This window comes from Anticarsia gemmatalis, chromosome 20, assembly GCF_050436995.1.
Source record: "Anticarsia gemmatalis isolate Benzon Research Colony breed Stoneville strain chromosome 20, ilAntGemm2 primary, whole genome shotgun sequence".
Lineage (NCBI taxonomy): Eukaryota > Metazoa > Arthropoda > Insecta > Lepidoptera > Erebidae > Anticarsia > Anticarsia gemmatalis.
This window is the reverse complement of record NC_134764.1, coordinates 6,470,761-6,491,387: the sequence shown is the minus strand read 5'-3', so window position 1 is coordinate 6,491,387 and position 20,627 is coordinate 6,470,761. Positions and strand designations below refer to the sequence as shown.

Here is a 20,627-nt window from a genome sequence, read left to right as displayed (position 1 = left end):
AATGTACTATCAATACGCAAAGAATAAGTACGATTTTCTTTACCAAGAATAACAGGTACTTCTTATTTCAAAGCACGTGTATTTTAGAATAATGCCATGCTAGTTAAAGCTTTGTTTGTCTTCTACGTCAAAGCAAAGAACGACAAAAAATACATGAATGGTCGGCTACGATTAAGGAGTGCTAAGTGGTTCAAACATTGAACAAGACAGCAAATAGTAACATGGGTTTTACTAATGAACAATGCCTATAAATATGTATAATATTTAAGGATGTTTGTCTTCTCATTGTTGGGTTTGTAAATTAGTGTGCGGTTTTCTTATATTGTACCAAAATAGTCTGGAAGACAACTAAGGCGTTTTGCGAAATAAAATGTACTGGACCACCACTTCCTTAAATGGAGAATTAAGGAAAAGTTTCTAGGCAGCTAATGGAACAGCAACCAATGTTATTTTGTTGTGCAGAAAGATCGAACTCCAAGGCCGAGTTTCCTTTACAAAGGCTTTGGCAACAATAACACTGATAAAAAGATAAAAAGCCGCGCTTGTTATGACTTGCTATTCCCCTACCTACTTAATGGAGAAAAAATAAAAAGTATAACTTAATAATGTACGAAGAATAAATAAACACATGTGAAAGTAGTAACTCTCTTTTGCAATGTATTAAAAAAACAAGATTTAGCCCGATTTTGTACGCAATTATATTGTCACTTTACATTAACAACTGCTTGTACGGTGCCAAAACAACGTGTTAAAAAGTTTTAGTAATAAATAGCCATTAGCCCAAAAACAAATTAAAATTATGGATTAAAACAGAAATAATACGAGCGTTAATTATATTCCCATGTTTAATACATTATTATAAATAACAAACATTTGCTTAAATACGATATTCTATCAATAAAAGTTCAAAGTCTAATAAATATTCAACAGTAAGCCTAAAGACCATTCTATATTTGATAGAATTATAATAAGGTTTACTACTCAAATTATTCCAGTTTTTATCATATCCGATTTACAAATACGCAGTTTTGCATTTATAAAAGATCTTGATCTTTATTCATTGTCAATAGTTTCTCCGTTCTAAACCACGCAAGTATCAATAGGCCTTGATTGCTGCTAGACAAGAGGCACGCAATTTTCAAAACTTTCTTAAAATCTGAACAAATCAATTAACTATAGTACGATTAGACAATATTCGCCGCCTAGCAATGTTGAAATCATTTACAACAAAGCAATCTCTCTACGCATAATACGCTATTATCGCAATCATAGTTTATTAGCAATTGTAATTATACTTAACTTACAAAATATTTGCTAAAAAGCAGTGCAATTTTAGTTTACGAAATACTATATTATACCATAGAAGTCGTTTATTTTGTGAGGATCTTCATAATAACTTACGAATGTGATAATTAAATGATAACAGTAATGTCGAGTTCTTAGCGAAAAGAAAACAAGCAGCTAACCAACAGAACTGATGCTGCAATCAAAACATAATTCTATTATTATGATAATAAAGACTATTCAGAGACTTGATTCCAATAACCATAGTAGGAAATGCAGCAATTTCCAATTACTATTCAAAGCACTCAGTAAGACCGACATGCCAAATCCAGTTAAATCAGACATTCAATATGCTAACGATGAATGCATTGTAATTTGATAGAGCACTAGAAATAGCAATTGCAGAATTCAATGCACCTCGATGTCAAGGGTCTAGCTTGCTAGCTAGTCTAACCGGATGGGCATGATTATATTAGCAAATCAGATGGGCTGGGAAAACAAGTCAAGAAAGTTAGTACGGAAAACGAATCGTGAGTTCTCAACCTTGAAGATATCTCTAGCGACCTAGATAATGTTTGGCCTAGTGAGAGATATCAAGCCATTGAACTTCGTATAGTTCGCGATAACTTTGGCACACTTCAAGAGAAAGAATTGACGAATAATAAGAGGGAAAGTTTTTTACTTTCCTTGGTTTATTTTGGTGTAAAGGTATGCGAAGATTTGTTTCGCGTTCTTGAGCAAATACAACAATGATAAAATTAGACAGTTAACTTTATTGCTCGTCATATTTCCTTGTACTCTATAAATAATAAAGAATTTTAATATATGTTTTTTGAAAATGGTAATTACCGTAGCAGCAGTTGTCGCAATAAATCAGGGTTATTCATGAAAGACAATGCGGCAGGTACATTCTAATCACGCAGGTAATAACCTACATAGATGTTCAACATGATGCAAGGTACTACTACTGACATTAATATTCACAAATGAGTACAGCAACTTAACGTAAATTGAAACCTCCGATCAACAAATTCCTTTGCTTTAATTAGAAATTAGTGATTTAGTAAATAAGTGTTGAATTTTATAAGAGTAGTTTTATGCACGCATGCGGACGTTGCAGATACCACTTCGAATATAAATACGGCCCTACTCAGATATCTGGGCTGAAAACTTTACATACACACATTTTTCAATAGATACCCCTATGGGAAAATGGCGTATTATGTGACATGCAGATACTAGCAACAAGAAAACTTTATAATTTATAAATCTCTACCAACACTTTTACACCTACTATCTATTCTAATTGTATGTACTCTTCACCTATACTTGACATTTGCCAAAACTGCAGTTAAAGCTTAATCTATTACTCATTATACTCGAGACATCCCGGTGAACGGCACGGCATAGCTTGTGCAATGCAATGACTGACTAAATCTGGCTATTACCTGTCAGTCGCAAAATGTGTAGCAGATACTCAAGAAAATATTAATAATACTTCATCTAAATGGTCCGGTAAACCGCAAAGTGCAGTTACACAATTGGTTGCAAGACTTGTATTGTCTCACGACATATGTAATGGCCGCGACTATGTGTGCACATTAGGATAACTGTAAGCATCGTGAACATGTGGCACATTGCAATTTTGTTGAAGGTTATACTAAGTGGAGCAACGTTATCCATATCATTATATCTACTAACACACTGAGATCATTCCATGCTATGCAAAAAACAGTAACAGACCTATGATTGTCATAGTTTAAACAGAACAACATCTATACAAAGAAATGCTGACGAACTATTTTGCGAACACAGTGAAGATCAAATTGATTGATCCCGTCAATAACCCTCACAAACAAAACATTTATTCAGAGGTCACAATTACCTAATCATGACTGGAAGAACTTCGTACGATAAACAAACAAGGAAGAAACTTAGAAATCCGATTGGCTGACTTTTCTGCTGGACTGTATTCAGATCAAAGTCCAAACGGAAATAACAGGAAGTAGGCTCGTATCGCCTGAAGGTGTTAACCAATAAAAGATAATCCATACTTAATATTATAAATGCGAAAGTAACTCTGTCTGTCTGTCTGTCTGTCTGTCTGTCTGTCTGTCTGTCTGTCTGTCTGTCTGTCTGTCTGTCTGTCTGTCTGTCTGTCTGTCTGTCTGTCTGTCTGTCTGTCTGTCTGTCTGTCTGTCTGTCTGTCTGTCTGTCTGTCTGTCTGCTACTCAATCACGCCTAAACTACTGAACCAATTTGCATGAAATTTGGTATGGAGATATTTTGATACCCGAGAAAGGACATAGGCTACTTTTTACCCCGGGAAAATGACGCATTTCCTGGGAAAATTCAGGTGGTGAACGAAGTCCCGAATAATCAATATTATTCACGACTTCGTTTGACATTAAATTAACAAAATTCCGTTGTCATGGCAACTGTTTTAATGGCGGATATGCCTTAGCGCGACTTCGTTATATTAAGAGATATAAATAATTTTAAGAATATATTTCGTGAAAAAAAAGCATATTTTATATCATCACGCTACGACCAATAGGAGCAGAGTAACAGTAAAAAAGTGTTACAAAAACGTGGACGATTCTGACCCATTCTTTCCTATGTGACGCAAGCGAAGTTGCGCGGGTCAGCTAGTGATATTATAATTACAGACATCAATATGACCGGGTTACCGTTACTGATTATTTCAAGATCACCAATCTTCAAAGAAAGAGTTAATATTCAGTAAGTATGGATAGTTTATTTTCAAAAAGTGTGTTGAACATCTAATTTACTTGCCAATTAGTTTTTATAACATAATCTGCGAATGAAGGAAAAGCAGACAAGCGCTGTTTATGCTTCATTCGAAACGTTTGTGGGTAGTGAAGCAATTAGCGCTCATCAAACAAATTATGCTCATTCGTCTTCGCAGGTATCGAGAAAATGAAATCGAATAAAAATTCTCTCAATGCCTTCCAGCATTGAATTTTTAACAAAACGTAACTAATGACTGCAATTGATGATAATGTTGAATAATTACCTAAAAAATATCATAAATAATACTAGTTAATTTTCAGTGCTATCTGTCAATATTTTTTACGCTGTCAAAATGTTTTTAAAATAAGTATATAAATTAGTTTCTTTAGGCCAAAACTTCAAAAGTAAAACGGCGATGTCTCAATCGCAGGGCGCACCGAAAGAATGGCGAAATATTGATATTTTACTCAATTTCGACACAAAGGGAATGACTGATGAGCCGTCCACCTTGCACGAGACTTGTTCCGTTAAAGTAAGTTGATCACCTTCGGAACTAAAATTGACTTAAAAAATGTCAACTGCAATTTTGACATTTTTACTTTGGAATTTTGATTGCCCAAGTCACAAGTTTAAGAAAATATAGGGATTAATTTTCATTGTTTTTAAGACACAAATACTATCTCTACATGCGTAATAACGACTCATTATAAACAAAGGCTCTTTTTATTATTGACGTCATTCAAGGTTTATTTATTTGAATTCACGTAATAAAACTGATATATTAAATACACCTACAATTATATCACACAGGTTGCAATAACTTCACTTTAGGAAATGCCAAATAAACAGTAGGTTAGTCACTCATTACGTAGCAGTTCTACAGATCGTAGATGATAAATCCTAACAAATACATTCCTGAAACTCACATGTAAATTAGAGGAATGAATAATTAGCATAACAATGCAGATTTCCAGTACTCAAGTCATCAGTAAAGTGAGAATTAGCAATAATTTCTAAGAAGCTAAAGTGCTCTATCTTATGTCATCTTGGACAAAAGTAAGGTATGGCTGTAAACACGTGGTATGCATAAATATGGGCTTGGTTTTCCTCATCTGCATCGATAACTTTGTGCCTAGGGTACCGATGTGGATAATACACGGCGGGAGTTTGACGTCAGTCGTATAAATAGACCTGATTGTTTGTAATTTGATAAATAACTCCCAAGAATCAGTACTAACGATGGGTTTTTAGTCTGGAATCATGCGTAAATCGGAACACATGCGTAATTATGTTTCCTGTCGGAAGCAGTAAGTATAAACAAACATCTTACTAATGTATAAATACTTACTAGAAAAGCATAATAAACCTTTGTAAAGGGCTCCAGACCTGCAAAATGTCTAACTAAGATCCAGACCTCTATTTCTGAAGTAGATGACTAGCGTTTCAAAGCTCTGCGTTAAAAATATTAATTTAACTTGAAGTCATTAGTCTAACTCGAAATAGGTATGCGTAACGCGTTGTGGTTGACGGGAACCTTAGAAGTTATTCAATAAATGAAAACTAACCACATTTATGAAATATTCCATGGCAACAAAAATAGTATATTTTAATGAATCATTTGCGATTTTAGTCTCAGTCAGTCATATTTATTCTTATATTGTTATTATGCAGCATTTTAATAGGAGATTTAACTCAATGCGGTTAATTGAATTGAATCGTTTTAATAAATATTTTACCAAAGACAGTTTAAGTGAGTATACAGTGGCATTTCACTGCTAGGCAATTACCATAGCGATTTGCACTATAATACAGCTCCTAAAGACATCATCCATTAAAATGAATTATTAATGCCTTCAAGGCGTTATTAAAATAGCTATACGCCCTGTTTATAAAAAAAGGAATTCATGGAAAAGGAATGCCTTCTGGTAAAGGACGAAAGTAAAAAACTACAACAGAATAAAACTGGTGAAACTAGTGTCTACATCCGGGATCATGGACAATGGAAAAATGAGTTTTCATGCTTACGAGCCGTACACCAATCCAGATTAAACATAAATTCTACTTAATTGAAGAATAAAAATAGTTGAGTAATACTCCGTAATACCATATTTGTAAAAGATTAAAAAACACTCCATATTCTTCTTTTTGTGACGGAAATGTATTTAACAGGATTAATTGAACAATCTCTTTTAAACGACAAACACAAACAACTATTTAAGTTGCCACAGACATAAATAAGAGACTTCAAACAAAAACAAGCAACAATAAAACAGCCTTTCAAAATATTTCAAGTACTATACATTTGTGTTTAAAAATAAATGGATCACTCGTATCGGTTCAATGCATTGCCTGTCCCTTTCATGCAACATACCATGAGACAAGGAGGTCATATGGTGTATTCTTAACTCAAGTCACGTATACACAAATCAGTTTCATTGTTCTGTTTGCCGATTTGTCTATCATGAGTCAAACATTCCTGGGAGTCCCAGAAATCATTCCCATTGCGATCAAGTGATCAACATATATGATACTGCTTCTAAGTAATGGTGTAGTGACGTAACTGTCTGCTAAAAGTGTTCAATGAATTAGTATGGGGAATTTTTCTATAGCAGTTTTTAAAAGAATTATGTCATAGATCGTATAGGCAGTCCCTAGTCGTGGGAGCCTACGTGACGAAATATACGACTAGTTATGAGACATCAGTTTTTTTAAGGATCATTCAACTGTTGGAAAATTTAGAGTACTGAGTCATAAAACCACATGTATGATAAAGTAATATATTTGTAAGGTACAAAGTCCAGATGAACACAAAGTGATCAAACTTTGTTAATTATTACGATATAAATAGGTGCAGCATTAGCGAAAGGTAATAAGAGAATTAAATATTTTCCACTTTACTTCTGGTTTCCAATTTTATAGTTCTTATTTGCATTTTAGTAGGCTTTAAAATTAAATGCATTTACGAAATGCTAGTTGTTTTGGGTTTAAAGACCAAATTAATAATAGTTGTTTTGTAGCAATTGTATTATTAAGGGTAGGTTAAAAGCATGTACGTTTGTAGTACTGTGTAGGGAGTTATTGGTTTTATTCTGTGCTGGTATAACCAACATTCTGCTGCCCGAAATTTGATACTAGCACCATGACTTTTTATCTTCAAAAATCACCATCATATTTCAACTGATTAAGACCTTAATAAATCAACCAATTTAATATTTCTCATAAATTACTACATCTGTGACCAACACGACTTCATGAAAAAGTTTTGTAATTTCAGTTTAATGGTTTCAGGGAGATAAAAAACTGTAAATAGATTATTATCAAGCAGGTAGGTGATATCAAATTACTTCTCAATAGTAATTAAAGCTCATCAGAAGTTCTTTCATGACTGAAATCTTCAGTATTTTTCAGGTATGAAAAATGTCATCACCTAATGGAAGCCAAATCACGATGACATGCAAAAACTCATACGACCTTGCTTATTATTTCACAGCACAAGGTGTCATTGAGCGGCAGTTAGATCGATACTAATAAACAAGCAAGAGAAATACACATTACACATATGAGACTATGGTAACATTGGGTTCATATCTACGTCTCTATTTCATTTACTTGAAAATTCGCACAATTTGGAGGTAGTCTTTCCATGGCGTAATGTGAAAAAGGGGATTAAAAGTGGTAGAGACGTGTGGAATGATAACTAGAGGGATGAGCGATAAGTATTTCTTTACAATTTCATTACTCATCAATTGAATGAGAAATCTTTTCTCTACACAAAAAAGCTGGATTTGGGTACCTCACGAGCTCACTGAAAGAAACCTAATGAACCGTGTACTCATTTGTGATTCTTGAAGCCAAAGAGATTTTATTACAAGTTCGTACATACTATAATGCGAAAAGACTTTTTCCCGACCTAATTATACAGCGTATGTTCAAAGTAATTACTAAGTTCTTGGTACAGTGAATGGTAATATTGAAGCTGTCTCTAGAGCACTCACATCTTAACATTCGACTCGGAATTCGCAATAGCATTCACAGAATATAATAAGCGAATGCCTAAAGGCTAGCTGTAATTACTCATCCGTAGTGCACTGACCCGGCTATTAATTTCTCAACTTAATTATGAATCGGCGAAGGCTGAACATAAACACAGGGTAATCCTAATATCATCAATTTGCTTATCATGGCCGCCTTCAGTGTTCATTATACTAGTTACATGCGGTGCAAGCGCATCAACGGTTTACATGGCGTGTTGTTTGCATCCACGCACTCACGGGGCAAAAATCGTGTTATAGTTTGATTAATGTGACTTAATTGTTTTATAGTTCGATTTATTGATAAACTTGTACATCGCCATTTTATTTTTACACCTATAACAAGCCACTATAATAATTAACTTCAATAATAATAAATATCTGTCATGTTTTACACGCGTTCTTTTTCTACAATAATTCTGCTAACCTAACCTCCAATTGATTCCAGAGCAGTTAGTCCAGCAAATAGTAGATAACATCATTCTACTCGTACAGAATTTTTTGTCTTATCTAACGATTGACAAATGGGCAAGTAAATTGATTCACATCAGTGTTGGGGCACGTGCATGCCCAGTGAAATCATGCGTCAAATTATGCAACGCTCAGTGAAAACAGCACGCATGCAGCATACCAAGCATTTGTGGGTTAGATTTGTGACAATACTACCCGTGGCTCTTTAGCCAAAAGTTTCCTGCTACGTAGTACATACGTACGATATAATATACGAGTATTCTTTTAAGAATGATAATCAAATGTATTGAGTAACGTTGCGGGAAGGAAGTTGATATGCGATTCAGTTGCTTCATTTAAATTTAGGTCAGACATTCTTGCATTTCAATTTAGGAACAAAATTATGTTAAAATGTATTACTTTTGTGTATTTTTGTATGTAAGAGAAGACCTAAATTATCGTACCTATTATAAAAATTCAATATCAAATATATAATCAAATTCAATTATGAATTGAAATTGGATTGCAATTGAAATTTTTTATAGATTTTTGTGTTAACACTAAACAGTAATTGTCGATTCGATTTTTAGTTACCATAACTTGCTATAAGTTCATTATTTTCATTTTGAAAATACCTAATAAATATAATTCTTTATAACATATTTGTGTACCTCGGGCACCTTTATAATTTATTTATCGCTCTTACACATATTTAAAGGTTACACATGTTTTTCTATTACGAAGCGAACAGAATAAGCAAATATTTGTTGTCATGAACGAAGTATGAAGAAAAAATATATTGTCAATATTGCAACTGATTCGATGCAAAGCGGAAAAATTGGGGCACGTCTGCAATGACAATCAGAATCAATAACCATTTCAATAAAGTGAAACAAGATAAGTATTTTGTTTATGTTAGTTTCATAAAAATAGTATACAAGGAAACAAATGAAAGAACAGAATGAAGACTATGGAAAGTGTAATTTGTACTACAAAACCAATTTAAATACACCACTATCCGTTATATTGCGAAATAGAAGTACCTACACATGTTACATGTTTGCAAACAACAAAACTTGGAATAAATTATATTAGAGTGATAAGATTTTAGTCAAGGAAAAAGTCCCAGGGAAGGGCAGACACTTATTTCACCATAAAAAAGACAGACGATGCCGCATTCATGCGCAAATTTATCTATAGACATAAACATGTCATCAGCTGTTAGAAGTCGGGCGTTGGCTTCAGTTTTTGGGTCAATTTCTACCGCTATAAATACATTTCACTTGTATTCTCGCGCGTTACAATAAGTCATTACTAATGAATGTAATATTGAGCTCAGATCTTACGCGTCACACTTTCCGCTCATACATTTACATAATTATGTATGAATGAACTTGACCTAATAATACGATTTAGATATTTTTTTAATGGAATTAGTCGAGGTGAACAAACCGCTGGCGTCGCAATAATGTCGACCTTAATGGATGAAAAATGTCATTTTCACATAATTGATTTTATTTCACGGGTTTAAGCAACAAAATTGCAGGAAAACCATGTCATTGTATAAAACTCTATCACTGTTCACGAGATACAGCCTAGTGACAACGGAAGGACAGCCAAGTCTCAGTAATAGGATCCCGATTTGCCCTTTGGGTACGAAACGCTAAAACCAGTAGCGAAATGAGAACATTAAGTGATCGTAAATTATATTAATACCATAAAAGTAGCGTGAACATTACATCTCGTCATACACGAGGAAGGAAATGATGATAACGTTAATGACATACAGCACCTACATTATAGTAACATTATCAACTAATTGTTTAACCTTTATCGTCAATCATTATCGGATGTAATTTTAAAGAGAGGTCTCTCAAAAAGTAATTTTCCAAATTAATTTTATGATGTCGCTTCCTTTTCTGTTACAAAAACATCTGTAGGGCTGAAACTGTTTTCTCAGGGTGCTATGGAATAGTAGTTTATAATTACTTAGCACTTTGCTCAATGTCCTTCAGTCCTCAATAGTTGCTTTAATCTCATTTAAATTGGGTAATAAAACCAGGGAATTTTACTTGCTACTGTCACCTAGTATCTGTAGACAGATAATGTAACAAGACTCTTTAACGTAGTTAAGTAAGTATTCCTCAGAAATATCGGCCCTGTAGGTAACTATTAGGTGCGTTATACGATACTTATCAACTGTGTACCGAACTGATAAAAACTGCGTCAAGATCGGTTCAGCTAAACACAAGTAAGTCGGGGACAATACATAGGTACATACAGGTTAAATTGAGAACCTCCCTTTTGAAGTCGGTTAAGCCACTTTTTTTCCAGGCCTAGCTCAATCATACAGTCTGTACCTAAATCTTAAAAAATAACATTCCTATTTTTACAACTCTGGCACATATTATTTGTTTTATAGCTTCTCTCGATAAAACGCAATACTTTACACGTGAACTATAAATCACAAAATTCGATAATAATATGATTTTGACATCGTATCTTTAGTTGAATAATATTAACATAGTGATATGCGACCTCAACCTCAGTAGATAAACTTGAGCGATCGCACCATTTATTTCTATTACCGGTACAAGGATATTGCACTACATTTAGGCCGCTACACACCACTGCTAAAGTTATAAAAAAAAAACATAAATTGTCGGAAGTTATGCAGTTTTACGTGATTAGTCTTTCATTTATGCGACTTTAAAGCCTCCAAAGGCCTCGATCATGAAACTGTATCAATGATTTATTTCATTTTTATCGATATATTTGTTACTACGTTACGCTGTATGTCGAATACGATATAATACCTACTTAGTTCCAAATTCCGATAACATTGGACATAGAACAAACATATTTTTTTCAATTTTATAATTAGACCGTATAGGTCTTTGAACTCAAAATATTCCTTTTAGTTGGGCTATCTAGCAACAAATAATGATTAGAATCCTCATTTTTGCAATAAACATTTTGAAATACGATAAAAAGGTCAAAAATAATTGGAGTTGTTTAGATATTTTGAATGCCGATAGAGCGCATTTGGGCAACAACATTTTGTATAACAAAGATTTTGGACCACCTGCTATCCAAAGCTCGTAAATAGCGCACTGTTGTGAAGTCACGGTTGCTATATTCAATACTACGGGTCTTTGGCACCGTTATGTAACCAATACGCAAGTTACGACCGGAAAAGGTACTTGAAGGTAAACTAAACGAGTCTGTTTACTTGTAAACGACTATTGAAATATTGACGTACAGCATAATAGGTGCAGTGCGGCGTAGCTTGAAATCTAGACAATCTTGCGTCGAACAAAAACTCATTTCACAAGAGACAGTTTTCTTTAGATTTATGATCATCGATGTCGTTTCGTCAGAGCTAGTGGTCACAGAATGGTACCACACACCATTATGTAAGTGCCATCGTTGATGACGTCACTGTGCATGTCTGTAGGCTTGTGGGTCATCAGTCATTGTAAAGCAACACACCCAGGCATGACTCTAATCACCCACAAACTAATAGAATTTGACACACATACTTCTGCCTTCTATGTCTAGAAACAGATAATTGAAATTCTTAGGATTTTATGCTCCACTTTTCCAGATAGGGTAAGAAAAACAGTTTGTAATAATCTACAAATTCATTAAAATCTTTATTTGGAATGCACTGGAGTGAAATAATGTACTTATCTTACAATAATGGTAACAAAATATAGGTTTTAAGTACTTTTTACAAAACAATATTATGTAATGAAAAGAATTTAATAAAATTTGCTAGTGACACTGAATAGCATCATTGAAATATTAATCTAAGTTGATTAGAAAAAGTCACTAATTACAGCATATTCAAGTATGAAATAACTTGATGCAGATATTGCATCATATTTTAAAGTTATCATCCTGCCTATTTACTTGAATACAGTGAAATTAATTTTGTGCTTAGCAATTAAAAATATAGAAAAATTCTTAAGGAAGCTAATTTGTTGCTTGCTCACCTACTCTACTTAATTATATTATTTTCTCTTCAACTTATGTATAGTGGGCAAGCATACTGGCAAGTTAAACTGTTGGTAGTAGAAATAAAATAGAAACAAAAGAAAATGAGAGCATGAGAATACAGAAATTAGTAATGGAAAGAGATCAGGCAACTGCTGTGGTGGTTCCACAAATACAGTCATGGCAGTCAACCATATCATCCCAATGACTGAAAAGAAAAAGTTTATACTTAATAAGCTCAGTAACATTGACTTGTCTTTCTTAGATGGATAAATAATCTTATAAACTCGGTTGGCATTGAAAAATGAAAATAGACCCGATTGAGGCTGTGACAACTTCAAGCAAATGCTATAGAATGATAAGTAAATAAGATTGGTAGCAATGAATGGAATTAAGAGCCCATCTTTCAAGAGCAGTGGAAGCATACTGAAATTAGAGACTAACAAGAACCAACAACACATAAATGGATCTTCTGGGAAATGCATACACACTGGGATAGCAACTAGCAAGATTGTTTTCTCATGAACTTGAAATGAAAACAAAAAGAAGGCCAGTGACACATTGATCAAGCATAAAACAAACTTTTTCTTATTAATTCTAAAGAATAAGTCTAGGCAGGCTGGCACTGCAGCCATCGCTGTAAAAAGAAGACATGTTTTCGCCATCTCTTCATTACTATACACAGTTTTGAGCTTTATAAAAACATTGACAACACACCAAACATTAGATACTTTATCCTCAAAAATCCCCCTACTTAACGGAAACAGTCTGTGTACCAGTTGAAATACATTCTCCCATGAGCCCATGAACGGGTACCATATTATGACAAAGCATGAAATGACTGCCACTGCAAGCTTGTTGAATCTATTAACAACATGTGAAAGTTTGCCTCTGCCTAATGGCATGCCGATAAAACATTTCCTTAACAAATATACAAAAAATGGCAAGGCATGGTACAATTCCATTTGTTTGTAATTTAAAGCTAAAACAAAAAATATAGTGGCTAAGATATCATTCTCTATGGCTACTATAAAGAAAGTAGCCCACAAGAATAAGCCTAGTGACACACAATTGTACTGAAAGTGTCCATGATCAATTAAAATCAAGCCTGGATACAGTAAGAACAATGTTGTAGAAATGTCTGTCCTTTTAAATACACTTTTGGGCTCTTTTAGTTCTTTTCCTAATATCCTTTCAGCATCTATACATAAACACAGCACTGCAGTCACATAAAAATATATATCACTTAAGAATACAGTCCATCTCATGAAAGTTTTGTGGGAGTCATTTTCATAACCTCTCGACGCAAAGAGACGCACCGATTCTGGGTCGAGCCAGTCTGCGACCAGCCCCATGAGGAAACTGTGGTATGCGGTAAGCGGCGGATAGTCTAACCCCCAGTACTGCAGGTCATTTTGCGTAGTGTTGTGATACCATTTAGAGATAGGCGTATGCACGGTTATTTCTTGCCAATGCCTTTGTGCTTCATAGTCACCGTACATAGGAGGTTTCTTGTATCCTGAATATGGATAGGCGGCCACGCACCATCTCACGAGCAAAGCAAATAACAGACCGGGTAGTAAAGCTTCCTTTGTCACATTAAATCTATCCGGATCTGATTTCTTCGTCATTGCGACAATTTATAATGATAAAAATCCTAGTATTACTCTATTTTTCATTCATAAAATAAATGTGTATTTTGCAACGCGGCACGGTTGTTCGATACAATTTTGACAGATTACTTACGACGTGAACGGCGTCCAATTCCTTGGTCAGCTTCTCCTTCAAATATCCCTCTGTATACACCATATTTTTTGATAAAAATCCATTTAATGTAAAACAAATACCATGCACGGTCCACGAAATTTAAACTACACTTTTCAATGGAATTTACTACAAACGGAAACGGGTTTGATTCACACAAGTAATGAATTTTTTCGAAAGTGACAAAACGAGAAAGCGGGCTCACGAAAGTGAAATTGCGGTCGCCGAACTGACGAATTTCACACCGGACAAATGTGATGGATATAAGCCTACAAAATTAGATCATCTCCTATTACTGGTCAAAGTTCAAGAAATAAGTAACTATTATAATTTTGTTGCATAGCCGTGACCTTGACCAGCGTTGACCATAAATCGGTAGCATAGCAATCGTAATTCTACCAATAATTTTCACTATTTTAATTTTATAGATTGTCCTAGGTACAGAAGGTATCTTAATTATATAGTACTAGTTATATAATAATATTAATACGAGACGATATTTTAATTATAAGCCTATTGCTCTTTTTTACTTTTTTACGCATAAAAGTGCTAAGACCATAACAATGTTGTATTGAAAATTGTTACGCATTGACGTGGTTCTGGTTAATGATATTTTTGAAACCCCACGTCATGAGATGCTTATTCAAATTCGAATATATCGCAGATATGGCATCTGAGCAGTACTTAATTCGTTGTTATTCGCAGTTTATTGTGATTCCAACCCAAAAATTAAATTCAGTAATTTTAATTCTTGTGTCTCTTACATATTATCATTTGGTGGCGTGAGGTTTATAACAATCTATCATATAGTTGAGAATGTCATGCCAAAAACTGAGTATAAATATACGTGTAAATTTTTTAATGAAATATATACAACAAAGATATTTCGGCAATAGTCTTAATTTTTAAATATTATTTGTATATTATTTCTAATTGAGCAATAATATACAAATGACCCCAATAGTGTAAAGTATGGGGTCAAATAACTACAGCGCTATTCTTTTAGAATAATGTTCAGTTTTTGTCTATGCATATTTATGTCTACGAAGAGGCATAGACTAGACTTTTTAATGGCGGCAAATTCAATATTTTCAGAGCAATGGTTTTTTTCCTCGATTAATAATTTTGTTAGGGTATGAAAATGGACGGTGAAACTGCTTCGTTGAAAAGAAATTTAACGGAATGGAGTTTCAGCCAATATCCAAAATACATTTTGTTACCGATTGATGAAAATCATGATCAAATACGATCAAACATAAAGAATGTAGTATTTTCTGAGGTAACATCAGTGAGACTTGTGTTCGATATAATAACATACGTTTCCTGTATAGTGTATGTACTCTATATTATTGTATAAAAACCAACATATTTTATCATATAGCCTCTTCTATTAGCCTTACACCCACTCGAACGATTTCATAAAACTCTTCCCTATGCAATATTTTCTGACTCTGTTTTCCTTCCCTCCCTTTAATTGAGTCATATACAGCCAAATTTCGTAATAAACACAAAATAAATTTGTTTCCAGGTAACTCCTCGGCCACTAGAACGCAACATCCGACTGGTATGTGCTTCGGAAGATGCCCTGGTCAGTATTCTGGACATGGACCCTGAAATGGCTAACCGGGAAGAATTTGCTGAATTCATTGCTGGACAGAAGTTACCTTATGGTGCTCTTCCAGTAGCGCATAGGTCTGTTTTTATAGATGAATTAAGATTTAACATTAACGTTCGTAAACGTTCTCTAAATTGATATTTGGCCATGAGCGCGGCGACCAGCCGTTTGCATCAAGTGTATTTTAGTGACCTCGTGTCTTGACCCAAGAATCGAACTCGAATCTCTTGCATAAGTTGCATGGTAGTCGCATTCACAGTAGAGGCAGACAATATCTGTTAATTTGACATTATCATCATCATCAATATATTAGTATCAAGTATGGATATTATTATTGTATTTTAGATACGGTGGACATCAATATGGACTGTGGGTGGGACAACTGGGTGATGGAAGAGCCCACATTCTCGGTGAATACGTTAACAGGCAAGTGTAGGTTACGGATTTCATGTAGGGAGAAGTACATGGAAATGCGCTGGAAAGATATACTCAGATAATTTCAGCGATGTCTTGTCAAATGATCAGGTGTATTCGTAACCAGTGTTCATGTATGACAAGATGTATGGATGTGAATGAGGCAAGGGAAGTTCTTAAGGATACTGAAAGGACCCTCGGGAAAAAAGCATGATATCATGTATGTAAGTGAAAAACTGTTGTTTACTAATGTTTTCTATTACTCAGACGCGGGGAAAGATGGCAGATTCAGCTCAAAGGTTCAGGCCAGACTCCATACGCACGCGTTCACGATGGTCGCGCTGTTCTGCGGAGTGGTATTAGAGAAATGATCGCCTCTGAAGCTTGTCACTTTCTAGGTATACCCACTACGAGGGCTGCTGGACTCGTTGGTGAGAACTATGTCGATTTTGACTTGCTTCTCGCTTATTTGGGCTCGCATTTTAGTATTCAGGAGAGTTAAGGATCACAACACCAAAACGTTGCACCTACATATTTTCTTTGCGATCTGTAGCGTGTGGCGGTCACTGGCGTCAACTGTGTGCGTCAATTTAATTAGTAAAGTACCTAATAATAATATAATATTATGCCGGTGGCAACGTGTGTTCAGTGGCCGGTGTGCGGCGACCCTTCTATAATAATATTTTCTGATAAATAGGTACTACAATGATCTACAGGCAGGTTTTATTAGCTTATAAGGCTGTAATGTTTGAAATATACTTTGTGGTTTAGTCAGTGATGAAGCGATAGTTCGTGACGTGTACTACAACGGTAGTCCTCGCAGAGAGCGAGCAGCAGTAGTCCTTCGTCTCGCACCCAACTGGTTCCGCTTTGGATCCCTCGAGATACTTTCCAGGACTGGCGAGATTGCTGTCTTGAGGCAACTCTCAGATTTTATTATAAAGGTAAGATACACAACTAAGTGTAAAGTGACTAGTGCTCACTCCATTGCGAAGAAGGCGTGATTTTATGCATATACATTACTTAATGAAGAATAGTGCTAACGCTCCCTAGTCCCTAGTCACAAATGTTGATGGCTTCCGTAGCGCAGTGGTTAAGGTAGTCGCCATGCCACTACGATTTCGTCGGGAGAACGTGGATTCGATTTCCACACCGTACAAATATTTGTGCAATAGATTGTTTCGGTGTACTTTGTATCCGTTGTCTGTATGTTAGTTAAAGTCCCCGCGATACGGGAGAAATCATAAGAGCGGGAATAGTCATTTAAAAAAAATGTAACGCCGGATTACATACTTATGTAGTTCTTCAATGACGATTTTTTTTTTCGTAATTTTTTCTTTTGATAGTTAAAATTCTGTAACCACATAAAACCATCATAATTCGAAGTTGGCCACGTAGGTACATTGTATTATTGTAGGTACGTCCTTGACTGAGTCAACATGTTACCTACTTGGCCATCAGCTGACTTATACGTACCAAGTTAAATATATGATCACTATTTAATTTATTCAAACATTCTACTTCAAAGAAAAAAATATAAGTCATCCTTATTTCAGTCTTCAATTAATCATCTACTCAGTATTCCATTCGCGTCTTTCCAAATAGTCTTGTAATTTCCAGGAATATTTCCCTGACATACAATTGACCGATGAGAATCGTTTCATCAGAATGTTCTCAGAAATTGCGCATAAGACTTTGGATCTGGTGGCCAAATGGCAAGGTAAAATTGTTTTAGCTATCTACTCTATAATTTTAGCTATTATTAGTCATTTAGTGTACAACTTAGAACATTTTTTGCTGTTATTTTGTTTCGGCAAATTTTGACGCTGAAATTACATGTGGTAATAATATATTTCTCAACAAAAAATGTGACTGCCGCTATGGTCAGGGCGGTAGTGTACCTATACTACCTATACGACTGTTGATACTGATACTGATCTCGATGTTTTGGGTTCAATTCCCAGGTTGGTAAAAGAGCTTTTGTTGTTTTTCTAATTTATATGACATTATTAAGTTTAGTAACGTCCCCGGTATAAGGGTATGGGCTCACCCCCTTTACATGGGCCTAACAATGCGAAACTCGCGTGTGTATTTGTAACACGCAAATGTATTTTATACACCTTTGCCTAAATCTTCGGGTGCTACAGGCGTAAAGGAGAATATGTACAAAATTTATTTTAATGGCAATCCTTCATGCAGGTCTTGGATTCACCCATGGGTTGCTGAACACTGACAACATGAGTCTCCTAGGCTTGACGATTGACTATGGTCCTTACGGCTTCGTGGACTCGTATGATGGAGGCTTCGTCGCCAACTGCTCAGATGGGGAGGGACGGTATGCTCTCGCTAAACAACCTGACGTGAGAATTTAATAATATTTGAATTTTAGTTATTATATTTTAAGTGGGACTAGGCTGGACACATTTTCCCATTGCACTCGGGAAATTCGGTCCATATAATGTGACTGCACAATGGGTATCGTAAGAAGGTCAGCGAAGACGGGGTAGGCCCAAATGGAGATGGCAGGACGATGTGGATACGTTCCTACAGGACCGGAGAAAGCAAGCAATCAGTAGATCTGGAAGACTGTTGGAAAGAAATTTGCCCAGCAGTGAGACCCTGACGTAGGATAATTAAAAAGTTACGTTAATGTACCTAAAAATTTCTTCGGCCAAATGCCTTGCCTCTTACTTTACCTTATTTCTAGGTCGTGGTATGGAACATCGGCCAGCTAGCGAATGCTTTGAAACCTCTCCTGACCTCGTCACAACAAGTGCACATGTCGCATATTCTGAAAAACTTGGACACCTACTGCAAGAATAAAATACTGTAAGTCCCTTCCTTCCTCAAACACATTTCTTTTGTCAGAAATACGAAGTGAATATAATAAAAGATTCGCTCATTTGAGTTTTTTGACTGTGTATTAGGTACTATACTTTCTTTATCGGTTTTATATGTACTAGGGAGACGTTTCTCTTGAAGATAGGTTTGAAAGAAGAGCGTTGGGGTGATGAGCAACTGGTGGAGAAACTCCTGGATATGATGCAGCAGACTGGAGCCGACTTTACTGCTACTTTTAGACAACTTGCTGAGGTAAAAGAAGCATGTGAAAGCACCATAACTTCTATATATTTTTAACGAGCGCGCGATGGTCGCTGTTGCAAATACATCAAAGCGCGTAAAGATAACATGTTAAAATCTTAAGTTGTACCTAAATCTCTGCGCAACTTACCAGCCTCAAAAAAATACACTAGCCAAGAGCACAAGCACAAAAGTAAGCAGCAAAGACCATTCTTAAGTCATCTGCGATGTAATATTTTGTTATAATTTGTAGTTGGAGCCGTGTGAAATGGTGAGTGAGGTGAAATTGGAAGAGAAATGGTCTCTGAAGCGTCTATCTTCTCACGCGTCGTGGGGCTGCTGGTTGGATCAGTACCGCGAGAGGTTGGATAAAGAAGCAGGTAAGAAAACGAAATGACTTATATTTTTTAGCTGTCTTTCCGGAATCGAGAACAATTTACAGACATGAAGATAATTTTTATTTTATGCTTTATTCTTCTTCTTCAGTTTAATGATGATCGGGTTAGATTATAGGTGATGGCTGTTTAACAGGTGTGCTGCCTGTAAATAGTCGTGATTGTGGTGTTGCGGCTGTGGATGCGAGCTCCTCAGGCTTGTTCGAAGATGAGCGACGCAGGCGTATGCTGAGCGTCAATCCTGTGTACATCCCACGCAATTGGATCCTACATGAAGCGATTGTGGATGCCGAACAGGATGACTACCAAAAGGTAATTTGCTATTATTTTAGTTACGTAGCAATAAACATCACATAAAATTAAAATGACCATATTTCTTGATAGATCTAATTTATCTATTGCAACAACGAAACTATTTTCTTCTTCCCAGGTTCGCTTTTTGATGGATGTCCTAAAAAATCCTTTTGAAGTGCAGCCTGAAGCGGAAAAACGAGGATTTTCGGCTCAACCACCGCAGTGGGCATATGCCTTGAAAATTAGTTGCTCTAGTTAAATAATTTAATAGTTCATTATTATTGATTTAATTCGCTAAATAAATATTTATTCGTTTGAATTTTCGTTTTTGTGAAATTATTTTAAAAAATGACTATTGAGGGAAAGGGCTGCAGTACTTACGGGCTTGTTTCTGTCGTCAGGGAGAACTTGAAAAAAGTAAATAAGTTGTAGTTCTTCGTTATGGCAGGTACTTCTAATGTCTGTGCCTGCTTTCGCAATCAACAAACTTATGTGACGTCTGTCAAGTGTCATCATGACAAAGCACTTGACATTGACTTTGACAGT

General features: G+C 35.4%; 2 protein-coding genes across 2 annotated transcripts; one reads left to right on the top strand and one right to left on the bottom strand.

Moving 5' to 3' along the window:
• Window positions 1-12,150: 12,150 nt before the first annotated feature.
• gny (ALG6 alpha-1,3-glucosyltransferase garnysstan) lies at window positions 12,151-14,256 on the bottom strand. The gene has a single exon (XM_076128148.1). The coding sequence runs from the start codon at window positions 14,147-14,149 to the stop codon at window positions 12,536-12,538; it is 1,614 nt and encodes a 537-aa protein (XP_075984263.1). The 5' UTR covers window positions 14,150-14,256; the 3' UTR covers window positions 12,151-12,535.
• Window positions 14,257-15,363: 1,107 nt separating this feature from the next.
• On the top strand, window positions 15,364-20,383 carry LOC142981722 (protein nucleotidyltransferase YdiU-like). The gene is made up of 12 exons (XM_076127818.1): window positions 15,364-15,561; window positions 15,811-15,974; window positions 16,243-16,323; window positions 16,579-16,742; window positions 17,083-17,255; window positions 17,932-18,031; window positions 18,511-18,671; window positions 19,019-19,140; window positions 19,275-19,404; window positions 19,646-19,772; window positions 19,924-20,099; window positions 20,218-20,383. The coding sequence occupies exons 1-12, from the start codon at window positions 15,418-15,420 to the stop codon at window positions 20,338-20,340; spliced, it is 1,665 nt and encodes a 554-aa protein (XP_075983933.1). The 5' UTR covers window positions 15,364-15,417; the 3' UTR covers window positions 20,341-20,383.
• The last annotated feature ends 244 nt before the right edge of the window (window positions 20,384-20,627 follow it).